At 40.2% G+C, this 27,853-nt stretch overlaps 2 protein-coding genes across 8 annotated transcripts in view; one reads left to right on the top strand and one right to left on the bottom strand.

Annotated features, from left to right (window-relative positions):
* CEBPZOS (CEBPZ opposite strand) overlaps window positions 1-27,853 on the top strand; it is a 39,117-nt gene that overhangs the window by 8,252 nt on the left and 3,012 nt on the right. For 2 of the 7 annotated variants that reach the window (XM_043918239.1, XM_043918236.1), the window contains one exon: window positions 27,424-27,539. In XM_043918239.1, the coding sequence (XP_043774174.1) occupies window positions 27,425-27,539 (115 nt within the window). In that variant the 5' untranslated portion in view covers window position 27,424. The other 5 variants (XM_043918234.1, XM_043918233.1, XM_043918237.1 and 2 more) reach the window with 4 other exon arrangements.
* Window positions 159-15,344, bottom strand: SULT6B1 (sulfotransferase family 6B member 1). The gene is made up of 7 exons (XM_043918241.1): window positions 15,146-15,344; window positions 13,370-13,482; window positions 10,899-10,988; window positions 8,604-8,730; window positions 5,301-5,395; window positions 2,463-2,619; window positions 159-378 (listed from the first exon to the last, which is right to left on the bottom strand). Exons 1-7 carry the CDS (start codon window positions 15,342-15,344, stop codon window positions 248-250), a joined length of 912 nt encoding a protein of 303 aa, XP_043774176.1. The 3' UTR covers window positions 159-247.

Here is a 27,853-nt window from a genome sequence, read left to right as displayed (position 1 = left end):
GAGCATGAAAGAAGTTAAAACTCCAGGATACATCATTAAATACAGCATCCCTTTTGGATGGCTAAAGTATCTTTCTGTAAAAAGTGAACAAACTTAAGTTTGTGCTCAAAATTTTCATTTGTTTTCATTATTAAACAGATTGTTTATGTCTGGATGTTTTTAATTATCATTATTGATTAGATTATTATGTACTTATTGATATTTAAATTCAGTTATTATTAAGGAAAATAAGCTGAGTTGACCAGAATCAAGGCTGGCAGTATGAGTTATACTTCAACTTTGTTCCCAGGGCAGTGTCAGCTAAGCACTCTTTGAATTTTTCATCCATTTCCTGGTTCTGAGTTTCACTGAACAGGCTTTTCCAATCACCAACTTCACCTACAACACACACACACAAAAACAGTAGACTTAGACACCTGTTATTTCATCTTGATTTTATCATTTCTCAGTGTAGAGTTTCACTTTGAAATGTGAAATGGACACGTGAAAAAAAATTACACAGTCTCAAAAAACTAATGTAAGTTTTCTTGTAAAGTTAGCAAGATCCGCTTGGGCTTCCCCATTGGTGTGGTGTGGTGTGGTAGGTGATGTGCTTCTTCAGTGTCCCTAAGGGGGCCCTTGACCTCAGTGACCTCCCATCCCCACCCCTCTCCCAACACCTAGAACCAAAATACCACTTTTTTAGAATCATTTTTTTCTCTCTAAAGTCATTAATACTTTAAATACCCACTGAGAAGATAAATTAATATTTTATAGCAGCTTTTGGTTAAGTCTCCAAGTGCTGAAAATTTTGCAAAAAATTATTATTTTGCCTGAGATTGAGATATGTTTTTCTTATGTGCTTTTAAAAGTAGTTACTTTTTTCCTTAGGCTCTTTTGATGATTTGGGTTGAAGTTGTTAAGCTCCTTGTTGCATAGCCAATGAAATGTATATTTATAAAGTAGTTTTAATGATGTGAGGAAATGCTTACATATATGAAGGGAATAAAAAAAACTCTTTACAAATGTCATCAACTATGTGAAACATCACAGAATAAGGCTGGAAGAAGTATGTTAAAAAGTCAAACCTGCCTCTGGTGGGAAAAATGTGGATGATTTTTAGTAATTTTTCATATCTTTCTGTACTTTCTGAATTTTCTACATGGAATAATGTAATATTTTAAAATCACTACTTTTAGAATTTTTTCAATTTTGGAGTATTTGATTAACAACATATAGAAAGGTTTTATTTTTCCCCTCTTCTTAAAGCTAATAAAATAAGGCATAAAAAAGCAGAGTTAAAAAAAAGCAGAGTTAAAGTCAGAATGCAAACCAAAGCCAGATTTATATACAATGTTGCATTCACAGTGGATTTTTTAAAATGAGTCTTCATTTGACAAAGTATAGTAGAATCAAGTAGACCTACATCTGTATCCTGTTTCACTAATTAGCTTTGTGTGTGCATGGTAAGTTGCTTCAGTGGTATCTGATTCTGTGCAACCCTATTGACTGTAGCCCACCAGGCTCCTCTGTTCGTGGGATTCTTCAGGCAAGAATACTGGAGTGGGTTGCAATGCCCTCTTCCAGGGGATCTTCCTGACCCAGGGATTGAATCTGAATCTCTTAGTCTCCTGCATTAGCAGTTGGGTTCTTCACCACTAGCACCACCTAGGAAGCCCAATTAGCTTTGTGACAAAGGGTCAATTAATATCTCTGAGTCTTGATGCCCATATTGTAAAATTAAGGATTTAATATCTTTTTGCTATAAAATTTAAGCCCAGCAAAGTGCCTAACACATGATGCATGCCTAATAAGTGATAGTTGTTATATGTGCTGCCTCTAAATCACATTATACTTTCATTATATATGCAATAAAAAAGAAAACTGACAACCCTTGGGCTATATTATCATAAATTTGCATAAGAAATTAGAATAGTTTAATGAAATTTAGTAAAATCATCAGTGTCAGAGATAGCTGGTTGCCTATCCAACACTCATTTTCTCCTTCTCCTTTATTAATAAAACTTTGATTTAAAAAAAAAAAAACTTTGATTTTAATTGAGTAATAACACACCCACCTTTTTAAAAAATTACATTTTCCAACCAACAGCACCGTGAGAAGTGACCAATGAGATGTAGGCTATTGAGTGAGGCTCCCCACAAAGTTCTATAAAGGGGGCTCTCTCAGCAAATGCATGTGATTCTCTTGCCACTTCCTTTTTATTTGAATAAAATAACCCTTTAACTTTATTGTAATTCAGGAGCTCTAGCTGCTCTCCTTTTATCAGCAGGTGGCAAGAGAAAGTTGGGAGGAGCTTAGTACTCTATAACATAGCGTGGAGTTACCAGTTCCAGCTCTGATCTATGTTAGAATTCTTGTTGAGGAAGAGACAAAGAAAATCCTGTCTTCTTCAACATAAAGTTGTTTGAATTGCCTGTTATGTGCAGACGGATGGATGGCTCAGATATCAAGGCGGCTTTACCTTTGCGGAACAGGAACGGGCCCACGGCACCGTGTGTTTCCTGGGATTTTGCTCGCATGGCGTGGAAGGTACTCTGTGCCGAAATAGTTTGAATCTGCTCCCCAGATGGAGAGAATCCTAAGAACTCAGCAATTCGTTTTATTCCAGTGGCCAGATTCTGAAAACAAAATTTTAGAGGATAAACTTCTTTCTGTGGGAATTGTGCCCCAGGCCAAGACAGGCTTCTTAGAATGCATTTTAAGCCTAACTCTCTAATTCAGCTGTCCCTTTCTATCTCTTACTTTGATACTTCAGTATAAATATTTGAAACTTCCCTTTAAGATACTCTGTACTGATTTTACTTTGTAGTTTCAATTTCTGACTTATTGAACTATTCAGGGTATAGATAGTGACAGTAAGCATTCAATAGTAGGGTAGAATTTTATCTAAGATGACATTCATTTTGTTAAAAAGCACCAATCTAAACCAGCTGAGGAAATTAATATATTTGTATGTGCTCATTCAAATTCTCTTTTCTTCTAAATCCTGTTTGTAGCTAACATGTAATTCTATCAAGAAAGACTCATTTTTAGAATCATAAACGCTAGAATGAGTCTTGGAATATATCACTTAATACCTTTGTAAGTATCATCAACTTTCTCAACAGTATCATTGACCAATGGAGATTTAATCTTCTAGAACAGTTTCTTAAACTGTATTCTACAAAACATTAATGTATTTCAAGGTGCTTATAGATGTTTCATGGGGGGAAAGAGGGTTAAGGGTTGCGGTCAAATAAGTGTGGAAGCTTTGGATTAGTAAAGGTAAGGTTTTGTTTGTTTGTTTGTAGAATCTGTCAATCTTTACTATGCCAGTGTGCAATGTGAATTTCCCAAAGGAGCAGGCTATATACTACAGCAGTCCGCAAGTCAATTTGAACAGGCAGCCTTCTACCAACTGCAGGAAAGAATGATTAACATTTGGGACAACGCTAACATCCCATGAATCACAAGTTTTTTTAGGAACATTCTAGATGAGAAGGGGAAAAGACTACATTAGTATGTTCTTTCATGTTATATATATATGTACTCACCATAAACAGAAGGGATGAGTTCAATTACACTTTTTTTTTTTTTAATATAAGAATCTCAGGAGAAAGTAGTGTTAAAGACTCAATTCAGTTAGAGAGCATTTGAGTCTCTTCTCCTTTAACATACTTTCTTCCCTGGAGTCCTGGAAACCAGGACTCTGGTTTCCATCCTATGTCTTTAGCTACTCCTTAGTCGCCTTTGCCGACTCCTCCCTTTTTGTTCAAACTTTTCATGTTGGAGGGCTGCAAGGCTCAGTTCTTGGTCAACGTCTCTGTCCATATGCTTACATATTAGATATGTAGTCTCATGGCTTTAAATGTCATCTGTGGGCCAGATTTACATCTGTAGCTCAGAACTCTTTCTGCATTTAAGACTTCAATACCTAACTGCCTACTTGGCCTCTCCATTTGGGTGACTGATAAACATCTTAGCCTTCTGGTGTTTAAAACCAGATCCCTGGCTTCCTCACAATCCTGCTTCACCTGCTGCCGTCTCCTACTCGCATGGTGACAGCTCAGTCCTCCCAGTTGGTTGGACCAATGACACTGGGGTCTCATTTGACTTCTCTTTTTTTCTCATTACTCTTTCCCTCATCCAGTCCAGCAACAAATCCTATTGGTTTTTCCTTCAATGTAAGTTCAGAATTCAACCTCTTCTCTTCCCCTCCATGGCCCCCTCAGGTCTGAGCCACCATCTTCCTTCCATTGCCTGGACTAGAGCAATAACGTCCTCATGGGTTTCCCTGGATCCTCTTTCCTTCTCTCTAATATATTCTCACGCACCAGACAGAATGATCCTGTTAAAAACACATCAATTCCTACCACTCTTCTGCTCGAAATCCTACAATGATTTCCCATTTCACTCAGTGAAAAGCAAAGTATTTCAATGGTCTGCCACTGCATTTCTCATACTCCACTCCACCCCCTTGCGCCTGTCCTCATCGGTTAGTCACTTCTGGTTCATCCCTCCAACCAACCACATCTGCTCCTTTCCATTCCTTAACCTTCCAGGAACACTCCTACCTCAGGGCCTTTGCTCCAGTTGGTCTTCTCTGCCTGGAAAGCTGTTACTCTGGTTACCTACTTGACTCACCCCCTCATCTCCCTCAGATCTTGGTTCATGTCACATGCCTTCCATGAGGTTCCCACTGACCATCCTATTTCATGCTGAGATTTGTCCACTATCCCAACCCCCCCACCCTTGGGGATTTCTAGTTTTCCTTAATCGGCTGTGCTGTTTCTTCATTCTCACATATTATATACATTTAAAATTTTTATTGTATTTATTGTTTATCATTCTGTCTCCCCACCTTCTCCAGCTAGAATGTAAGCTTCTCCCATGTAGTCAACTTTAGTCTGTTCACTGATAAATTACAAAGGCCTGAAACAGTGCTGAACTCACTAAATATTTGTGAAGAAGCAGTTTTTAAAAACATTATATGGAAAAATTAATTCACAGCCAAAAGCATTTTCAGTCAAACCTCAATAGAGACCTATCATTTCTGCCATTCCTAATTTGGACTATCTATCACAGAGGGGGGAAAAAAGGCAGTCACTGTTAGTAGTAAGTTCCTAAGAATTATTTTATTTCTATTAAATAAACAATCTAAACACATATACATTGTTTTTTTCCCCTACTACTGTATCACATATATGGAATATTTTTAAAATTGAGTATACTGTTTGTTCATACAGACATTATGAATAAATGTTCTATGTTGTCATTTATAGTAAATCTTGCTATATAATACGAATAATCATAATCTCACCTCTCTCAGGTCTTCATATAATATGAACATAACATTTTCATCATCAAGATGTTTGTTCCAATTAATTGCAAAATCAAAATAGCTTCCCCAGGAAACTAAAAATACAGGGGAAAAAAACTTCTTAAGAAATTTTAAGTAATTGAGGTTAAAATGATAGAATGAGGATAAAATGGTTAATGTATACCCTAAAATATAAACTATATGTATGTGTATATGATCAAACAAGACTATAAGATTACAAATCCCTGCTCCAAAAGAACTGACATAAATCAGTCCTAATGTCAGATTTTCTCATTTCTTATTTTCAGGAACAGTAGTACAACTAAGCAAGTTGTAAAAATGGTTTCACAAGAACTACAAATTTTCATGAACATTTAGGTGAATGAAGTAATTCAGAAATAGTGAATGATACTTGAAAACCAACAGATATAATGTCAGAAAGAAATGATGAGACATGTTATCTAGACTAGCATTGTCCAATAAAAATGTCATGCAAGCCAACTTTATAGTTGAAAAAACAGATTCACACAGTCACACCAAACTTACTTTAAAGTTTCCAGCAACTGAATTGATTGTCTTAAAATATAAATTTTGAATTAAAATAAAATTTAAAATTTAGCTCTTCACTTGCACTAGTCACATTTCAAATGATCAATTTCCACATGTGGCTAGTGGCTACCATATTGGACAGTGAAGATCTAGACAGCTGTGTGCCTTTGAGAAACTCCCTGAACCTCTTTGTACCTTAGTTTCCTCATCTGTAAAGTGGGGTTGTTGTGAATTTGAAGTGAATTAACACACGTCAAATGCTTAAAACAGTGCCTGATTAATAATACCCACTCAACAAATATTAGCCAATATAAACATTATTAGTAATAATAATATTGTCATAATTATCATGATTTGAGCCAGGCAATTTCTACATGTTTTATTTGTTGTGCAAAATACTGTAAATTTCCTGCCCCAAATATAGTATACTCCCTTCTTTTTTGCAAACCAAATCCTGACTGTTGGGTCTAAGCTAGTCAGAGAATCTGTTTCTCACTTTCTGCCTCCCTTAGGACTATGGTTGGTCACATGAAGTAGTCCTAGCCAGTGAGACACAAGCAGGGGTCTGCTGGAAGGTTTCTAGAACAATTATTCCTGTCACGATGAGCCTTCTTCGTGATCTGAAGGTGATGCTCAGAGGGACAGTGGACAACTTGAGAGAATGTGGCAAAAAGCACGACAGAGGGGCCCAGGGAACGTCAGAGCTGCTGACCCAACAGTACTGGGCTACTGGGTCAGTTGCTATCTCCAGACTTCTTAGTTAAGTGAGGAAAATAAAACCTGATCTGTTTATGCCACTGTGGTGGGGTTTTCTGCTTTTCCAAATGTTTTATTGATATGCATACATTTCATCTTTCGCTTTTTAAAGCAATCCAGTATGATAGGTACAATTTTATACCCATTTTATTGATGGAGAATTAGAAACCCAGAGGAGCTAAGTAACCACTTTAAGGCTGCATAATAAGTTCTGTGTTACTGACATCTTTTTTTTTTAATTGACATCTTTTAATGTTAGTTTGACCCCAGAGCTAATGCAACCAAGCAAAATACAATACTGTGTTACCTCTCATAGGTCAGGTATTCTTATTTTCTCTTTACAACTAAGGAAATCAAAGTTTAGAGCCTTTCTGTGCCTCTATTTTCTCCTTTGTAACATGGTGATAATAATAGTATTATCCTCATTTGGTTATTATGAAAATTAAAATAATGTGTGGTAGAAGTAGCATGTAGTGCCTGGCATGTGGTAAGTGCTCAATAAATTGTAGCTATTTTATTCTATCTAGTGTTAATTACTAAAACATAGTAATAGGTGATGAAGCCCAATCCAGGCCTTCTCATTCTACATCCTGTACGTTTGCAGTACACTCAGCTGCCTTTCTCTGTAAGTTGACCATAACAAGTTTACAAGGCAGAAAATCCATCCAAGTTATTAATATCAGTGCCACTTTTTATCATTGTCAATCAGATGATTAGACTAAAAGGACAGAAAAGCAACAGAGAGTCCCTAAAATAGATTGTCCCAATGATGATGAGTTTTTCCACCACTGAATGTTCTCTTGTGTTATATCAATGGAGTATAATGTTTTAGATGTGCCTTAACTGCCTCCATCTGGTCTTAGTGAGCAGTTACTAAACAAGCCAAATCTTTCCTGCCAGTGCTTCATAAGCACCTTCTGTAGACTTTCTTTTTCTCTCCTACACCCCAATCCCAAGACTTAATCTTTGCTAAGGACTCAGTACTGTACCCAGTGTCTATTCATACGGGATAGTGTTGCATTGCTATGCTGATCCCCTTTAAATGTGGTCCTTTTAGAGGGACCTGGTAGCAACTCTATGGTCATCTGGCATTAATTCTTCCTTCTACTACACTGTAAGCCCTCAACAGAGCCACTACTAAAAACAGACATTTATTCACCTCTGGCCACTATACCAAGGGAAGTAGAGTTGCTGCCACATACAAGTATTGAGACCGTTGGCAAGTGATTTGAATTTTTTATAGCTAATAATGCCTTATTCATAGTTGTTATGGTCTTAAATGAGATATGTGTATATAATACCTAGTTTGGCAGCTGGAGCATTTGTAGGCACTTATGAAATTATGGTTTGATAACCATAGTTATCAGAGGTAACCAGAGGTAAAAACATCAACATGATCTAACAAAACCTTAGTTGCTTTCTGGCAAACAAGTATCTTAGGTGTGGCAGCTCATTGTCATGGTTTTGTTCTTTTTTGGCTTTTATCATTGTGCTATACAGAGACTTGTGGGAAGTGAATTTGAAATGCTTTCTGTATATGACTATTATAGGCCTTTTTGTCCCATGTCTGTTCTATGGCTATTTAACTTTCATCCTCAACATATGAATTGTCCAAATTATTTTTAAAAACAGTAATGTATTGTTTGATGCCCAGAAAGCTTTATTTAAAAGTAACATTGTGGTTCCTGGATCTGCCTTAATTTATTTTTTCTTTCTTTTTTAAATTTATTAATTTTTTAATTGAAATATAGTTGATTTGCAATGTTATGTTAGTTTCTGGTGTACAGTGTAGTAAATCAGTTGTATATATACACACAAATATGTAGTCTTTTTTCATATTCTTTTTTGTTGTAGGTTGTTACAATATATTAAATGTAGTTCCCTGTTCTATACAGTAGGGCCTTGTTATTTCTTTCTTTATCCTAAAACACATTTGAATTTTTGTATTTCTGTGATCATCTGTTGAAGTAAGAAGGATTCTTTTACCAACAGCCATACCTTGTCCTTTCATGAACTGTCTGAAGAAGTCATCCCAAGAGCCATAGCTTGGAATATCAGGAACATCATTGTGGAAATGGAAAAAAGATACTGCTGTGTCTTTAGGGTTTCGAAATATCACCAGTATCTGGAGAGAGAAAGTTATCTAGGTTTAAGCATTGAACTTTGGAAAACTGAAAGCATGAGCATTGTGTCCTTTTATATACTACCTGATTTTGTTGAGGTAGAAAGAAAGAAAGAAATTGAGAAACAGGAAGTGACAGATAAGAAAGCCTGGGGAAAAGGGGGAAAGAAAGAAGAAAAAGAAGATTGATATTGTAACATTGAATTTTTGCTAACAAACTGAGACAGTGAAATGTCATATGTAGATCATGTAAAAAGGAATGAAGAGCAGGCTCACAAGAGCATGGTCTGAAAAGTTAAACCACCCCAAAATTAAAAATAACAAAATAATGTTAAGGAAAACAAAAACAATGTTTAGAGTTTCATGGGAGAGGATCAACGAAGGACAGGTTGGAGGTATGATGGGTGATGTGGAGGAAACAGAACCTCTGAATTTCAGTGTTATGTCTGCCTTCTCTGATGAGGCACAGATTCATTTTTCTGAATGAAAAGTGTGAAATAAATGTTGTAAAGAGCAAACTGAAACCCAAGAAAAACCACTAAATTGCAGACCACTTGGCCACTCCAAGTGGCTTTGGGCCCTCTGGCCAGAAAATTTCCCTTTAAAGAACTGAGAATATTGTGGAATACATTATTACTGAGCACAGTTAGTGACCTTGAAGGAATTGGAGACAGCATACAAGAGGTTCGGAGGACTGCAAACAGGCAGGTAGCATTTCCCTTTCGGAAAGAGGAAAGTGTGGGGTTTGCAAAGTACAAAATGACCTCCATTTTGGAGATGTTTTTGGAACTGACTAAATAGATGACTTGTGGCCACATAAAAAAGGAAGTAATAACCACTAGGGGGCAACACGGGTTCTCTAAGAAAAAGTCATTTCTAATGGCAGTTTTTTCTTGGACATAGTTCTTAAATTAGTAGATTTGTTGCTTATGAATTCCTCTGCAAATGGAAGAAGGCATGACGGCAGCAGAAACATTTAAGCACATAAAACTGATGCAGAGGAGGCTGAAAAACTAACGTAAAACTGCCCAGAGATTTTTAATAAAACTGTCCTGACTAGACCATCATCAACATTTTAATGAGGATTTCAGGTTAAGATATAGAAGCTCCATTTATCAAATTTGTAGATGGCATGAAAGTGAGAGGGAGTCTGGATTTCAGAACACATCATCAATCTAAAGACGTGAACTGACGGTAGTAGGATACAACTGAATAGAGATGAATGTGCTCGGCTATGTCTTTGGGGGCAGAGATCTAAAACTCTGCAATCCAAATACAGCAGATTCTTGCCACTTGAGGGTCTTATATTTGGGGCTCTGATTACCACTCAGGAATCTCTCTGGCTCATAGCAATTTATAATTTTGCAAAGCCATAAGTTAGCATGGTGAGGGCCAGCAGGCTGGAGTATATGGATAAAATCTCAGTATCAACTTCTTACCTCAACTGTCATTCATTTCTTGCCCTGCTTTCTTGTGAAAGGAAAGCTTTGTTCAAAAGGCTGCTTGCTCCAAATCCAAGTGCTCTATACATTACTTTAGCTCTGTGTCTTATGGAATAATTGGGGGGGGGGGGAGGTGGGAAGAATCACTGAGGTTTGTGATTCTACTGAACTGCATTAAACTGGGAAAATTATGGATTAAAGTGGTACTTCCAATTTGGGAGATTCTCAGTATAAAGAAAAACTGTTTTACAGAGCCATCCACACCTAGCGGAGGGGACAGAGGAGTCCCTTGTAATGGGAGATGTGAGTAGTCCAGACAGCCACTTGGTGGAATTCAAATACCTAACAGGGGTTAGGGGCTTCCCTGGTGGCTTAGTCGGTAAAGGATCCGTCTGCAATACAGAAGACCCAGGTTTGATCCCTGGGTTGGGAAGATCCCCCGGAGAAGGAAATAGCAACCCACTCCAATATTCCTGCCTGGAAAATCCCATAGACAGTGGAGCCTGGTGGGCTACTTTATGTATATGTTTTATATCCTGGCTGAAAATACATTTCATTTGAATGCAACTATAGCCAATATATCTGAAGAAAGAAACAACAACAAAAGAAACACCAAACTGCACACTTTATTCATTAAAATTCTGTGATGAGTAGCAAACTCTTCCTCAGAAAGCCAATATCTATACATGAAGAACTTCACATTATAATACCAGTGGAGGGGACACTCACCTTGGCTTTGTTCTTGAAGATGGACCCAGGTAATTTGTCGTAATGGAGATGAGTTGTCAAAATCCTTGGTGATGGAAACTGTTTCATTCTCTTAAAAATATAAACAATAAGGTGAAAGCTTATGTGTGTGTGTGTGTGTGTGTGTGTGTGTGTGTGTGTGTAGGGAATCACTCCTAGGTTTAGTACCTGAAGAGTAGTTTCAGTCATTACTATTACTGTGTCTATTCCTCTTCCACATTCTCTCGATTTTCTTTATTTCTGTTTTCTTTGTGGGGGAGTGAGGAATGGAGAATCACAAATAAATATGCAATTTAAAACTTCCTTTCGAACTTCCTTCTTCTGTCCTGCTTTGCATTGCCCAGTCTTTTTTTTTTTTGGTCATTTTTTTTTTTTTTAGAAAAATTTACGTTTTCCCACAGCCATCCCAAAATCATTTTCTTCAAGACAGCTCAAAATCTGCAATTCACTCTCTCACTTAATGTGGATCTTTTCTACATTCAAAGTCATTAACAGAAATGTTCAAGTCTTCTATAGCTCCTCCAAATTCATTTTTAACATCTAGATCTTTTTTTTCTTAAACCAGCAAAACTCCATGCAGTCAAATATCCTAACAGAACCTGAAAGTGCAGAGTCACTTATATATCTGAGAAATATCTTATGAGAGAAATTCTTGTCAATATAAGGACTCTGTGATTGATTCTTTTTGTTTTTGTAATCTACTTCTACTGATAATTTACAAAATGAAGCTCCGTTTAATCAGATAGGGTGAAGGCTTTTATCTCAAAATCAGACCTTTAGTGTATGTTCTGTGGTGGGCTAATGCTTTCAGTGTTTTTTTCTATGCTGGTCATAATTTCAAGGAATGAAATTATATTTAGACATTTATAGCCAATGGTGCTGTGAAAAGTTAATACAGATCCCAACTCAAGCAAGGGAGCAAAAACTGACTTAAAATTTTTAAAAATCAATGCTATGAGCCCAAGTGATGATTAGTAGTCATTGTTCTTAATTCCAGTTTTGGAAGTACTTTTACATTCATTCACAATAATCCTCTCAGGTAGATATTGTAACCCCCATTTTAAGGATTAACAAGAGACTTTGAGGTTTTAAGTCCTTTGTGTAAAATCACACAGATAGCAATTTTCAGATTAGGTGATAGAGTGCCATTTCCACCAAATTGCATGGCCAAAAATCTCTTTAAGACATGTGAGAAATGGTAAAGTTCCTTAAAAGGGTTAGAAAAAATATCCAGGGGGAAAATGGAGGTTAATTGTAACAAAGCTAGGTAAGTGTATAATTATATGTTCACGAAAATGCCTGATATAGCCAACTGTAAGCAGTGTAAAGTTGAAATATAGATATATCTTAAGAAAAAAATATATATATTTTAGGAAAATTTTCTGTATAAAGTTAAATGAAACTTCATTAAATGAAGCTTATCTTTCCACTTATTTCCATTTTAAAATAAAAGGCACATTGCATAGAAAACTATTTTTGTATATGAAAAGTGAAAGTCACTCAATCGTGTCTGACTCTTCCATGGACTCCATGGAATTCTCCAGGCCAGAATACTCGAGAGGGTAACCTTTCCCTTCTCCAGGGGATCTTCCCAACCAGGGATCAAACCCATGTCTCCTGCATTGCAGGTGGATTCTTTACCAGCTGAGCCACAAGGGACAATTAAAATGCAAAAAGTGCTTTTAAAAATACCCAAAGAGAAAAATAGACATTTCTGATAAATCATAAACATCAAAAGACTTCAAAACCGAAATCCCTGAACACCTCATTTACAGTATATTTTTCTGTTACTTCGGCCCAGTCCATGGAAATAAGTTTCTTTCCAACTGGGATCCAACTTTTAAGTTTGTATTTGTCATCCTGGCAAATGTCTCCATCTCTTTTCAGAAATTTTCTGAACTCCCAAGTGACTTTATTTTTAGTAACTGTGTTCTGTCTGCCTGTTGGGAGTTTTGTTGGTGAGCACTTCTGGTAAGTTTTGCTGGGAATGTGGTTTCCAGTTGGATACAGTCTTCCCTTCCCACATGTGTTTCTGGTGTGTCTAAGTGTGGATGGTCCTCCTCTCCTCTGTTCTGTCCAAGCACCAAAATCTTAAGGAAATCCTTCCTCCCCCTTTTTCTTGTCCTTCCTGGCAGGGGAACAACATCCTGCCTCACATCCAGGCCCTAGTTAGTTACATTGACAAGGTGAGTAATAACATGGGATAAGATAATAACAGGTAGGATGACCTGTTACTATCTTCACACACACACACTAAAGACTTAATCATTTGTAAATAGTGATAAGGTGATTCTGTAGTAAAATGAGATAATTACTGAAAAGTGCTGGGATTATATGATAAGCACACAATGAATTATTTAGTGTTGTATTTTCTGAACTCAAAACTAAAAAAATCCCTCAATTCTACTTTCTAGAATAATTTGCTCTAAGTTTCATGGCTCTTTTGTACAAACCTGATATTTTTCTGGGTCCCCACATTCAAGAACTGGGAATTCTGGGTATTCATACTTTTGTTTAGAATCAGCAAACATTAATTCACTAATGATGTGGAGAATCCAGTTAGAACCTATAAGAAAAATCAGAGAATCGAAGCTCATTAAGGAATCTTCATGTTACTTAAACATACATGTCATAAAAATTAAAATCTACAATGAGAGAATTCCCTGGCAGTCCAGTGGTTAGGACTCTGTGCTTCCCCTTGAGGGGGCCCAGGTTTGATCGGCTCAGATGGTAAAGCCTCTGCCTACAATGCGGGAGACTCGGGTTCAATCCCTGGGTCAGGAAGATCCCCTGGAGAAGGAAATGGCAACCCACTCCAGTATTCTTGCCTGGAAAATCCCATGGACTGAGGAGCCTGGTAGGCTACAGTCCATGGGGTCGCAAAGAGTCAGGCACAACTGAGCAGCTTCACTTTCACTACTTTCTTTCTGGGAACCAAGATCTTGCAGACCATGTTACAGCCTAAAAAAAAGAAAAAAAGGAAAAGAAAACCTACAACAATTCCCTGATAGGTACCACTGGTTCTTCTGCATTGAAAATAACCTGGGCTGTGGAAAGAAGCAGAGTTTTATGGAAAAGAGCATTTACTTACTTCAGTATAAAAATCAGATTATCTTGTTTCTTAAGTTTCTCCTTTAACAAGAGGCAGTTGCTTTTTTAAAAATCTAGAATATATTCTTTCCAGAACAATGTTATACTATAGAAATGGTTGTTTATTGTGTATCATATATTTTACCTTAAATTAATGAATATTTTCTATAGAAATGTGTAATTTTGATTTTTATAAAAATACAGCATCAATTAAAAAGAAAATATGAAATGGAGTTGGCTTTAACAAACAGAGATGGAATAACAGTTAAAAATGATCAAAAGTAGGACTTTCCTGTGGTCTAGTGGTTGAGACTCCACGCTTCCACTGTGGGGTTGCAGGTATGATCCCTGGTCAGGGAACTAAGATCCTACATGCCAACTGGTGTGGCCAAAAAGAAAAAAAAAAATCAAAAGTAGATGGTATAAAGTAGAGTAATTTAGTTTCTTGACATCTTATCCTCCACTGATGAAGGACCACTATAAAACTGGCTTGAGAAACAGGAGGATTGGTGTTTGATCCTGAAAAATAACCTAGTACATGGAAGGCATAGATGTTTATAGACAAGCCCATGTTTGTCTTCAGTCAAAAATCAAGATGAACATCTTGGCTACTCTGAGTACTCCATGGGAACTGGGCCCTGTTTCTGTCTGCTAGCCCCACCATACAGCTCCTTCTACACTCATCATCCATCCTGTTCTTTTCACACAGACCTCCTCCCTCAGACACTGCAGCATGCGAGCTCAGTAGTTTCGGTCGGACTCTTTGTGACCCCATGGACTGTAGTCCGCCAGGCTCCTCTGTCCATGGGATTCTCCAGGCAAGAACACTGGAGTGGATTGCCATGCCCTCCTCCAGGGGATCTTTCCAACCTAGGGATTGAACCTGAGTCTCCTGCATCACAGGTGGATTCTTTAACACTGGGCCACCGGGGAAGCCCTCAGACGCTGGGGTTTTTAAATCTACCAGTTCTAGTTACTGATTTTACAGGCTCTGCTCTGATCCACCATAGCTACCCTTCTCTCCATTTTCTGGCTTCATGTAGAGATGAGATGACCTGCCCTCCTCCCACCTTCTCCTTTCACCTTCCCCTCCTACTCACTCTGAAAAAGTGCCCTTGTAGAAAAGTTTTGTTAGTTACCACACTTTGGATAAGATGCTAGAACTATGTCATCGCTTCTGGCTTCAAAGGCGTCCAGGGCTTTGAAAGTCTCTGAGGTGCACATGGTGACTGGATAAGGAATCCCCTGATAGGTGAAAAACAAGTGAGATAGTACAGTTTCTTTTGATTTTTCCAAAGCTTCATCAATGTAGTCAATAAATTTGGAATTAGCAGTCATTCTGGCTCCCTGCTAAAGAACCCGCTCTGTGGTTGTCTGGGGCAGTGGCAGCTTTTAATGGGGGTTTTCAGGAGGTGGAATAAAGGGCTCCTCCCATTCACATGAGAAAGAAATACTTAATTCTCACCCACCTCCACCCCTGGCTTTTTGCATACCCACCTCTGACAAAAGGCACACCACAGGTGCAAAACGGGCTGAGGATCAGGGAATATTACCCAACAGGTGGATTATATTACCATTATAGGCAACCCTCCCAAGGAAAGAGTAGATTTTCTTAATAGACAATAATAGATATTAAATGTCTAACACATAGTTATTTAATTCAACCAGGTATACAGTTTTAGTATTAGCAAAAAAGCAATTTATGTAGGAAACCTCTCTCCTTGGTTGATAGTTTTACACATACATCCTCCATGGGGTGAAGTGAAGTGAACGTGAAAGTTGCTCAGTCGTGTCCGACTCTCCAAGGAATTCTCCAGACCAGAATTCTGGAACGGGTAGCCTTTCCCTTCTCCAAGGGATCTTCCCAATCCAGGGATCGAACCCAGGTCTCCCGCATTGCGGGCGGATTCTTTACCAGCTGAACTACAAGGGAAGCCTAAGAATACTGGAGTAGGTAGCCTATCCCTTCTCCAGTGGATCTTCCCAACCCAGGAATCCAACCAGGTTCTTCTGCATTGCAACTGGATTCTTTACCAACTGAGCTATCAGAGAAGCCCCCATGGTGTGATGCAGGGTGTAAAATTTCCCCCTTTTTCCTTTTTATGTTCTTTGCCTAGTCTAATAATTAAATTGATGTAAGACCAATCAACAGGAGAAAAAACAAACAAAATTATGTACTTAATGCGTGTTCCATCACGCAGATTCAAAAAGCCTCAGGTAATTGAGGTTTAAATAACATCCTGTTTATTAACAGGGGTTTAGGAAAGGGGTAGGGGTTTGAGGATACAAAGGGGAGGAAAGCCACTCAGAGGAAGGCAGAGGAGATGTTTGGAAAACTAGGGTTGCCCTCTTCTGCAGATGAGTTTTTGGATAAAAATATATCCCAGGTAATAGATATCTTCTTGGTACAGCCCTTCTTTCCAATGTAAATTTAGGTAATTAAAGGGAGAGGTAAAGAACTTTTCCTTAATTGGTTGGGTTTTTAAATTGCCTTTAGTTCAATGTTAAGTTGATGTAAGACTGGTCAACAGGAGAAAAAATGAACAAAATTATGTACTTAATGGGTGTTCCATTATAATACGCAGATTCAAAAGGCCATCAGGTAATTGAAGACTGCCCTGGTGGCTCAGACGGTAAAGCATCTGCCTACAATGCAGGAGACCCGGGTTCAATCCCTGGGTCGGGAAGATCTCCTGGAGAAGGAAATGGCAACCCACTCCAGTATTCTTGCCTGGAAAATCCCATGGACGGTGGAACCTGGTAGACTACAGTCCATGGGGTTGAAAAGAGTTGGACACGACTGAGCGATTTCACTTTAGTTCAAAATTATCCTCATGCCAACATGGCATGTTGTAAGATGGCAAAACCTGCTCTCCTTCAGTGACAAGGAATTGATGGAATTGCCCAGTGAGTTAGTGGGGTGGAAAGAGGCATCCAACTCGTATCTGTCATTTCCCGCCAGTAGACTTAGAAGACTGCAGACCTGAGTTTGAATCTCAGCTCTACCACTTACTTGTGTTTGTTTATTTTGTTTTATTGAAGTATTGTTGATTTACAGTGTTGTGTTAGTTTCAGGTATAGAGCAAAGTGATTCAGTTCTTTTTTCAGATTCTTGTCCATTATAGGTTATTACAAGATACTGAATATAGTTCTCTGTGCTGTACAGGGTCCTTGTTCACTTTGTGTATAGTGGTGTGTATATACTAATCCCAAACTCTTAATTTATCCCTCTCTCCTCCCCCTCTTCCCTTTGGTAACCGTAAGTTTTTTTTTTTTAATTAATTAATTTATTTGACTGTGCTGATCTTAGCTGTGGCGTGTGAGATCTAGTTTCCTGACCAGGGATCCAACCGGCTCCCCCTGCATTTGGAGTGCCAAGTCTTAGCCACCAGACCACCAGGGAAGTCCCCCTAAGTTTGTTTTTCTATATCTGTGAGTTCCTTTCTGTTTTGTAAATAAGTTCATTTGTACCATTTTCTTAGATTCCACATACACGTGATATCATGTGATATTTGTCTTTGATTTGCTTCAGTTAATATGATAATCTCTAGGTCCATCAGTGTTGCTGCAGATAGCAATAGCTCATTCTTTTATGGATGAGTAGTATTCCATGATATATATACCACATCTTCTTCATCCATTCACCTGTCAATAGACACTTAGTTTGCTTCCACATCTTGGCTATTGTAAGTAGTCCTACTATGAACTTCGGGGTGCACTTATCTTTTCAAATTAGAGTTTTCCTTTTTTCCAGATATACCCCCAGGAGTGAGATGGCTGGATCACATGGAAACTATTTCTGTTTCTTTAAGGAAACTCCATACTCTTCTCTATAGTTGTTGCACCCTTCTCACCCACAGGGTAGGAGGGTTTCCTTTTCCCCACACCCTCTCCAGCATTTGTATTTGTGCACCTTTTGATGATGATTAGTTGTGCTATTTTGAACTCATAATATACCTTCAGAGGTATATATAAAAGAGGGATAATAATAGCTGACCTATTTGACAACAGATACGTATGATTCCTAGAAGGGAGATGCTTTGTCAAGGGAAGCATGCAGTATAATGGTGTCTCCCGTCCTCTAAGTTCTTGTCCTGCTGGTTCAAGGTCCCTGAAGTGAGACGCTCACTCTCTGTGATATAGTTTTCCCCCAGCAACACTCTCTTCTTTTTCCTTTGATTGAACTGGACTCTTATCCCCACCTCCTTTGCAGCTTGGTGTGGCCCTGGGGCTCATGGGAGCTGAGTGGAAGGAGTGTGTGCAAACTTTTGTTCAGGACCTGCACACAGAAAGTTGATTGTTCTCTAATTTTTCTCTCTCCCCTTTCCTACACCTGGGCGACAGACATGATCCTGGTAAGCCAGACTTGCTAATTCAGACAAAAACAGCCCTCTAGGGGATGGTAGACCAATGAGATACAGGAACTGAACATGTGGTGGATCACCATCCCATCACCCACCCTACATAGAACCAATTTCCTGAACTGTGTGTGCAAGAATACAATTGCCTATCTTGTGTCAGCCACTGGATTTTTGCAGTCTCTTTGTTCCAGCAGTTTAGCATACATCTTGTCTAGTATACTTTCTGGGTCAAAATGTATTCTCATTGATTTCTTCTTAAGTCGACTTTCTATAAACATCTAGTGAGCTTTTTTTTTCTTCTTTCTCCCATTCTCTTCTCCAAATCTTTCTCCTAACTCTTCCTCCATTTTTTTTTCCTGTAGCCCTATGAACATAATTTTTTAAAAACCATATTTGCCTTTCTCTAAACTCATGCTAACACTGAAGAAGTTAACTCCTAGTTGTGCATCATTACCCAGCTGCTACAGTCATTCATATCAATATATAAATTAAAATAATACCCAACATTCTTGATTACCTGTATGTAGCAGACATCCTGCCAAGCTGGTAACATTACATGGATGATTTTGTTGTAGGAAGGGGGGCCCCTTCCAGGGCCTGAAACTGGGCTCTTGTTTAACACTCAGAAATAAATTGTCTGAGGAGACACATGTGCTGACAAAACAAGAGATTTTACTGGGAAAGGGCACCCGGGTGGAGAGCAGGAGGGTAAGGCAACTCAGAAGAACTGCTCTGCCACGTAGCTCGTAGCTCGCAGTCTTGGGTTTTATGGTGATGGGATTAGTTTCTGGGTGGTCTTTGGCCAATCATTCTGACTCAGAGTCTTTTCCTGGTGGCGCACGCATTGCTCAGCCAAGATGGATGCTAGCGAGAGGGATTCTGGGAAGTGGATGGACACATGGTATCTCCTTTTGACCTTTCCTGAACTCTTCCGGTTGGTGGTGGCTTATTAGTTCCGTATTCCTTACCAGGATCTCCTGTCATAAAACAACTCATGGGAACGGTTACTACGGTGCCTGGCTGGGGTGGACGGTTTCAGTCAGCGTGCTTCCCCTAACAATTTCATGTAACTTCACTAAATAGCCCTATGAAATCAGTGTTACTGTTGTTACCATTTTGCAGGTGGGTTAACTGGAGTTTTATAGGAGGGAAGTAGAGTCAGACATTTGAGGAGCTGGGACAGGAATGTAGGCAGTGCAGCTGAATCCACTGGCAGACAGATGGTTACAGCAAGATCTCTGTTAGAGGCCCCAGTGTAATTGTCTGTACCAACGCATTTCCCGTCCTGCTTTACCTGCTATGAGAAACAAGGCCCCGGGACTTTCCACTGAAAAAAAAACTTACCTCCTAAGGAGACGGATTTTTATGACCACAAGGGAAATAAATTCCTTGGATTCTAGAACATTATATTCAATAACAGTATTTGGGGATAAACACAGTATTAAATGTATCCATTGATTGTGAGATGCATTCCAATTTCAGAAACGTGGAAAGCATGTACATCATAGGGTTGAGGAAGTTATACCGGTCAACAGAAAGTGTCTCAGTGAGGCAGCTGGTGGATGTGGGAGAGGAAGTTTTCATCTCTTTTTTACCAAAGGGAAAGAATTGACCCAAGAGGCTTCAGAGTTAAGAATGAGTAGCTAGGTTTCATTATATTTGTGATTTTTTTTTTAAGTTTGTAAAATTAAAATATTTGAGGCTTGCTATTTTTCTGTTTCTTCTTAAAATTTTTATTTATTTATTTATTCATCTTTATTTTTATTTTTGAATGTGCCGGGCCTTCGTTGTGCTCGGACTGTCTCAGGCTGTGGAGAGCGGGGGCCCCTCTCTAGCTGCGGTGCACGGGCTTCTCACTGCGGTGGCTTCTCCTGTTGTGGAGCACAGGCCCGAGAGCGTGGGCTCAGTAGTTGTGGCTACAGGCTTCATTGCTCCATGGCACGTGGGATCCTCCTGGACCAGGATCCTCTAGGACTAGGGATTGAACGCGTGTCCCCTGCACTGACAGGTGGATTTCTATCCACTGCACCACCAGGGAAGTCCTGGTTTTCTGTTTCCATACAGCAGTACCCCTTGAAGGTCTTATTACCTTACATAATAATAGGACGTTATTCAGTGTAGGTGGGAACGTTGTGTGTTTTAGAATCTCCCTCCCAAAAAAAGAAAAGGTGTAAGACTGGACTCCTTGCCAAGTGGCTTAGTGGGATTATCTCTTATATTGTGAAGAGTCTTTTTTTCCCTAGGGAAGGTAGAATTTAAGACATTAATTCAAACAGTGACATTAAAAAAAAAAGTGACTGGATCCTGATCTGATACTAATGCCTGTGATTAGGAAGATTTAGGAGCTGTCTGGAATTGGTAATGTGAGGTCTGATTTTTGTTAGTCCCCCTAAGCTCAGGGCAACCTGTCAACCTTACATGACTCTTAATTGTCTGGCATGCATGATTGCAGAATAACCGGGATTAGATGATGCAATTGCAGGTGGACCTCTGGTTCTGCAAAATCCCAGCTTCCTGTTCAGATTCTTGATCCATCCAGGACTGAGGCAAGTGGTGCTGGACCTCTCAGATGGTACTGGCTCTTGCCTCTGCTGGGTCTGGGAGGTTTATATGAAGCTCCTTTCCTTCAGTTTAAAAAGACTGGTCCCTCATACCTTCTTTTGCTTTAATTTTTTGCCCCAGGCTATGAGTTTACACACACACAGACACTCCCACCCACCCAGAGTACAGGTGACTTTTTTTTAAAGTCTAAGGTGATTGAAATCAAGACTGATGAGCAAAGCAGTGATTAGATAGCAGAGGGCTCCCAAGTGTCGATTGACCCAAGGCTGGGTCAATTGGTAGAAACAGGTAAACTAGTGAAGAGGAACTAAAAAGCCTCTTGATGAAAGTGAAAGAGGAGAGTGAAAACGTTGGCTTAAAGCTTAACATTCAGAAAACTAAGATCATGGCATCTGGTCCCATCACTTCATGGGAAATAGATGGGGAAACAGTGGAAACAGTGTCAGACTTTATTGTTTTGGGCTGAAAAATCACTGCAGATGGTGATTGCAGCCATGAAATTAAAAGATGCGTACTCCTTGGGAGGAAAGTTATGACCAACCTAGACAGCATATTAAAAAGCAGAGACATTACTTTGCCAACAAAGGTCTGTCTGGTCAAGGCTATGGTTTTTCCAGTGGTCATGTATGGATGTGAGAGTTGGACTGTGAAGAAAGCTGAGCGCAGAAGAATTGATGCTTTTGAACTGTGGTGTTGGAGAAGACTCTTGAGAGTCCCTTGGACTGCAAGGAGATCCAACCAGTCCATCCTAAAGGAGATCAGTCCTGGGTGTTCATTGGAAGGACTGATGCTGAAGCTGAAACTCCAATACTTTGGCCACCTCATGCGAAGATTTGACACATTGGAAAAGACCCTGATGCTGGGAGGGATTGGGGGCAGGAGGAGAAGGGGATGACAGAGGATGAGATGGCTGGATGGCATCACCAACTCGATGGGCATGAGTTTGAGTAAACTCCGGGAGTTGGTGATGGATAGGGAGGCCTGGCGTGCTGTGATTCATGGGGTCGCAAAGAGTCGGACACAACTGGGCGACTGAACTGAACTGAAACTGGCCCTTCCTGTGCCATCTTCCTTGGGGTGCCCCTTCAGATTATGTTGTGCTTTCTCCCCCACTGCCACTCTCTTCTTTAGCAAGAGATGTTCTACTTCTGGGGCAGTTCAAGATTGAAATTTACCTTGGAATCCAATATGTAGGGAGAGGGAGTAACCTCTGTATTTGCAGAGCTTACTAAAAACTGGCTCCCCTTCTCAGAAGCTGACATCAGGAAGTCAGGATGGAGTCCATGAGTTAGTGGATGCTGGAGATGTTCGGGATCCAGGATGCTGTATCTGGTAACACTTTGGTCTCCTATGCTGAGGGTGATGGGAGAGCCACTCCCTCCAGAGCGTGGCAGCTGGCAGAACAGAGATTCTGCCCCTGCTGCCCCTGCTTCAGGGAAAATTCCCCCCGCCGCCCCCTCGCAGAGGCCACAGCTCCCCACTGCTCTGTGTCCTGGGCCATCTGAAGGGAAGGCTGGGCCGTCACCAACATCCTGGCCTTTCTACCCAGTAGGTGCGCTTTGGCAGCCAGCAGCAGTGGATTATCTGGACTCATCTCTGCTGCCTCATGTCAGCTAGTTGAAAGGATTCAACTTGAGGATTCCACCAGATTGACTAGCTGGTCTTCCTCTGAGGTGTCCGTGAGAGAATGGACAGCAAACTTCCTACGTACCTGTTTATTTTTAATTGAGGTATTTGTTAAATATTAAGTACATAATTGAAGGATTTATTTTAATTGAAGTATTTGTTTTTAATTGAAGTGTTTATTTATAAGCTCCTAATTTCTTCCTTTTTATTCAGTTGTATTAGTTTCAGGTGTGAAGGAAAGTGATTTAGTTCTACATACATATATATCTTATTTTTTTTTTTCAGATTCTTTTCCCTCATAGGTTATTACAAAATATTGACCATAGTTCCCTGTGCTAAAACGTTAGGTCCTTGCTGGTAATGTATTTTATATGTAGTAATGTTTATATGTTGGGCTTCCCTGGTGGTTCAGATGGTAAAGAATCAGTCTGAAATGTGGGAGACCTGGGTTTGATCCCTGGGTTGGGAAGATCCCCTGGAGGAGGGCATGGCAACCCATTCCAGTAATCTTGCCTGGAGAATCCCCATGGACAGAGTAGCCTGGCGGGCTACAGTCCATGGGGTCACAAAGAGTTGAACGCAACTGACCGACTAAGCAGTGTGTATATGTTAATTCCAACCCTCTAATTTCTGCTTTTTAAGATTTTTTTTTGATGTGGACCATTTTTATGAAGTCTTTATTGAATTTCTTACAATATTGCTTCTGTTTTGTGTTTTGGTTTTTTGGCTGTGAAACACTGATGTCTCTGTTACTGTCTCCAGGTTCTGTCTCAGGCAACTACAAGTCTTAGGCCTGCTGGATGCTGTTCAATAACATGGATCTTTCGAAGATCCTTAAATTTGTTTTCTCCTCCTCCTCTCCCTTCCAAGCTTTCATTGCCCCATCTTCCTTCTCTGATCTACTGGGCAGTACAGTCAGTGACTCTCAAATTTTGAATTAGAAGTGAATTGTTTAGGGATCTGGCTAAAATGCAGATTTTGATTCAATAGGTCTGCAGTTCTAACACGCTCCCAGGTGATGCCAGTGTTGCTGGTTCACACTTTGGGTTGCAGGATGTAGAAAAGAATTGAGCACAGACTTTCCAGTTACTGTGCTGGATTCAAATCCAAGTTCTAGCTCTTGTTGTTCAGTTGCTCAGTCGTGTCCAACTCTTTGCGACCCCATGAACTGCAGCACGCCAGGCTTCCCTGTCCTTCACCATCTCCCAGAAGTCTCTCAAACTCATGTCCCATTGAGTCAGTGATGCCATCCAACCATCTCATTCTCTGTTGTCCCTTCTCCTCCTGCTTTCAATCTTTCCCACACTCTTATGAGTCTTCTCCAACACCCCAGTTCGAAGGCATCAGTTCTTTGGTGCTCCGCTTTTTTTACTGTCCAGCTCTCACATCCATACATGACTACTGGAAAAACCATAGCTTTGACTATATGGACCTTTCTCAGCAAAGTAATGTCTCTGCTTTTTAATATGCTCTCTAGGTTTGTCATAGATTTTCTTCCAAGGAGCAAGCGTTTTTTAATTTCTTGGCTGCAGTCACTGTCCACAGTGATTTTGGAGCCTAAGAAAATAAAGGCTGTCATTGTTTCCATTATTTCCCCATCTATTTCCCATTTATTTATTTTTTCTTTTTTTTCAATTTGCCATTAAGTGATGGAACCGGATGCCATGATGTTCATTTTTTGAATGCTGAGTTTTAAGCCAACTTTTTCACTTTCTTTCACCTTCATCAAGAGGCTCTTTAATTCCTCTTTGCTTTCTGCCATAAAGGTGGTGTCATCTGCATGCCTGAGGTTATTGATATTTCACTTGGCAATCTTGTGCTTCATCCAGCCTGGCATTTCACATGATGTACTCTGCATAGAAGTTAAATAAGCAGGGTGACAATATGCATGCAGCCTTAATATATGTCTTTTCCAGCTCTTCCTAGCTGTGTAATTAAGGGCAAGGTAAAACTCTCACCTCCGTTGTAAAAAGAGATACTTATAGTACCTTTTATGACACAGAATTGTTGAGGATTAAGTAAAATAATGTAAGTAGCCTCCAGTCACGACTGACTTTTAGTAAGAGCACGTGTGTGCCGGCTAAGTGCCTGCTAATTCTCTTCAGTCGTGTCCGGCTCTTTGCGACCCTATGGACTGTAGCCCACCAGGTTCCTCTATCCGTGGGATTCTCCAGGCAAGAATAATGGAATGGATTGCCATGCCCTTCCCCAGGGCAGCTTGCTGACCCAGGGATCGAACCTGTGTCTCCTGTAGCTCCTGCATTGCAGGCAGATTCTTTGAGGCTGAGCCACCAGGGTAGTAAGAGCACAGACAGCGGTAATTACGGTCTGGGGGCGGGGCCAACTCCAGGGAGGGGCGGGCTCTGCCAGACTGCGCGTGCGCAGCCCCGCGGCTCCGCGCCTCAGGTAAGGTACTTGTGCAGGCCTCTTGCTAGACCTTTGGCTGTATCTCTCCGCACCCACCAGGGTCTCCCCAGAGCGAGGAGGAGGGCTGAGGTTTGTAGGGACCACGGCCGAGTTCTGGTATCATAAAGAGGACATTCGGTGACTGTGTTCGTGTGCCCGAGGGGCGGACCCGAGTGTTTCCGGGTCGCTCGGTGACCTTGGCCCGGAGACCGGGCAGTGCTCCTTGTGCTGAGTGTGCGTGTGGGCACCGGGCCGGGCCGGAGTGTGCTGGGAGTCCCGGCGGTCGGGAAGAACCCCGGAGCTGGGGAGATGGCAGGAGCCCGGGCAGCGGGGATGCGGGGGCCGCGAGGGGCTGAGGGTCCCTGGTAGCCAGTCTGAGACCACGCGTGGGGGCCTTGTTGGGTGCTTGACTCTTGACACTGGAAACTTGGAAAAGCTGCTTTTGTGCATTGAACCCAGGGTCGGAGCTGGGAAGCCTTGTTGTCTAGAGAGGAAGGAAAGACCTTGCTGTTTGAAATGTTGCCTGGAGACGCTGAGCGGTGTCCATTGCCGGCTATGGTGCACAGCTGAGAATTTTTTGGAGGCAACATGCTTATTTGTCTTAAGCTTGTGCATCCTGAGTCAGCGTCTCAGCCCTGCGTAATGTTAACCTCATGACTCACAGCCCTGCTTTTTTCCCAGCCCACCATATGATTGCCGTATTATTTATTTTTGGCTTTGCCCTGCTTGCCAGATCTCAGTTGCAGGGATTAAACCCCTGCAACCCAGGTCTCCCACATTGGAGGGAGATTCTTTACAGTCTGAGCCACCAGGGAAGCCCAAAAATACTGGAGTGGGTAGTCTATCCCATCTCCAGTTGATCTTCCCAACCCAGGAATCACACTGGGATCTCCCACATTGCAGGTGGATTCTTTACCAGCTGGGCTACCAGGGAAGCCTACAATGCACAGCCCATAATGTAATGTCTAGCAGCAGACAAAGGAAAACAAATCTTCCTTCCTACTCCCTCACTGCCTCTTAGGTATGTGTAAGTTTTTAACTTTTCTGCTTCATTTCTCTTAGGTATGAATAATAAAGTTTTATAATCTTTTAGGCCTCAGGGTGATCACTTTATAAAAATGAGAGAACGGATCTTGGGGGTGGGGTGGGAGGGACACCTGGTAAGGATATTAGTAGGATAATCCTACTGAAGTCCAGTGTTTAATTACCCTCAGCCTCAGACTGTTGAAAAGAAGCCAAAATTGAGTGGAATGAGAGGAGAGCTGGGGCTGTGGAGTATTACAGGTTGTGCCACTTCACACAGAGAATGGAACAGTGTGAAAGGGCATACACAGGACAATGCTGAAATCCTGAGTTTACAAACCACTGGTTCTCCTGGCCCTCTTGACTTTGAGGCAGAGTAAAAACTTTGATCTATATTTAATTTATTCAGTAAGAGTCATATATGCTATTTTCTTGTTATATAGATCTTTCCTTGTTAGCTTTTACCTTCGTGAAAGAGAATAAAGACTCAAGCACTTTCTTCTGATGGGCTTTTATTTTATAATACAGGGAGAGAATCAAGAGTTGAAGTCTAGTCTTGCCACTTAGTGGGTGATCGTGGTCAGAGTTTCCCCTCATGTGGTCCAGGAGCCTCTTGTATAAAAGTCACTTTGAGTTGTCTGTAAAAGGGCAAATCACGGGGTGCCAACCCTAGACTTGCTGAATCAGATCTGGGGATTGGGGAATTAATTGCCCGTTGAGGCCCAAGAATATGCTTTTTTTTTTTTCTGCTTTGCCTCCTCCATGTGGTATCTTAGTTCCCCAACCAATTATTGAATGTGCTTCCCCTGCACTGGAAGCATGGAGTCTTAACCACTGGACTGCCAGGGAAGTCAACAAAGAATGTGCATTTTTAACAAGCCTTTTGGGTGATGTGATTAGTTTGAAAAAACTTAGAATAGCAACTCCTTAGGAGCAAGAACCAGTTTATTGCTCATCTTTATATAAAATGCCCAGAACTATAGCACATACTTCAATATATTACATAAATGAAAATTTCCAGCTATAAAACATGTATTGATATAACCACTTACAGAATAATCTTGCTTTTGTAGGCTACTTCATAAAGAACTCCACATATCATGCTCATTAGAACTTATCTTAATTCCTAGTTCAGCTAAAATGATTTACTCATCTCCCACCATTCTATGTTCTTAGGCAGTTTAAAAATCTTAGTTCCATAAATTTAGTTTTCACAATGCCTTCAATTTTGTCTCCTGCTTTCTCTAATCATGTCTCTGGTTCACCTTAGGCATGGAGATTGAAAACTAGGAAAGTGAGACATGTCTAATACAACTTGGATACACTAACTTTGGGGTTTTTTTCCTATGTAATCATTCAAACTATTGAAATGTACTGAAGTTCAGTGTTACTAAATTTGAATATGTTTATTCAGGTTTACATTTATTTGTTAAACTTAGGATGTCCCGTTCTATGGATCCACTGGCAAAGAAGATCTTTAAAGGAGTATTAGTAGCTGAACTTATGGGCGTTTTTGGAGCATATTTTTTGTTTAATAAGATGAATACAAGCCAAGGTAATCATAATTCAGAAATTACAGTGTTCTTTAGGGGGGTGTACAGTCCTAACACATTTTAGGTTAAATGTCTTTGGAGAAACTGCTTCTTCAGAGTCAATGTATTAGGCATTTTATGGGCACAGGGGAAGAAGTTAGGTGTTAATTATTGGTGTTATAGAATAAATGACTTACTTCTCTCCCACCGCCAAAAGTTAAATGTCTGTAGACTAAGGAAAATGTTTCATACTTCCATGGATTTTCCTAATGGGAGTAGGTGTCCTTGGTCTGGCTTAGTTTGGGAGTATAGATGGAAAAAATCCAGCCCGTCCATT

This window comes from Cervus elaphus, chromosome 11, assembly GCF_910594005.1.
Source record: "Cervus elaphus chromosome 11, mCerEla1.1, whole genome shotgun sequence".
NCBI classification, from domain to species: Eukaryota; Metazoa; Chordata; class Mammalia; order Artiodactyla; family Cervidae; genus Cervus; species Cervus elaphus.
Note: the sequence above shows the minus strand (reverse complement) of the source record. Positions and strands in the feature narration are given on the sequence as shown.

What these genes read in the sequence shown, in the direction of transcription:
- SULT6B1 (XM_043918241.1), bottom strand. Translation starts at nt 15,344, where the DNA reads ATGACTGCTAATTCCAAATTTATTGACTACATTGATGAAGCTTTGGAA. An exon ending in TCTTCAAGAACAAAGCCAAG is followed by an intron (nt 8,731 to 10,898) that starts GTGAGTGTCCCC and finishes TTCTCTCTCCAG; the next exon opens with ATACTGGTGATATTTCGAAA. An exon ending in ACAGTTCATGAAAGGACAAG is followed by an intron (nt 5,396 to 8,603) that starts GTATGGCTGTTG and finishes CTGTATTTTTAG; the next exon opens with TTTCCTGGGGAAGCTATTTT.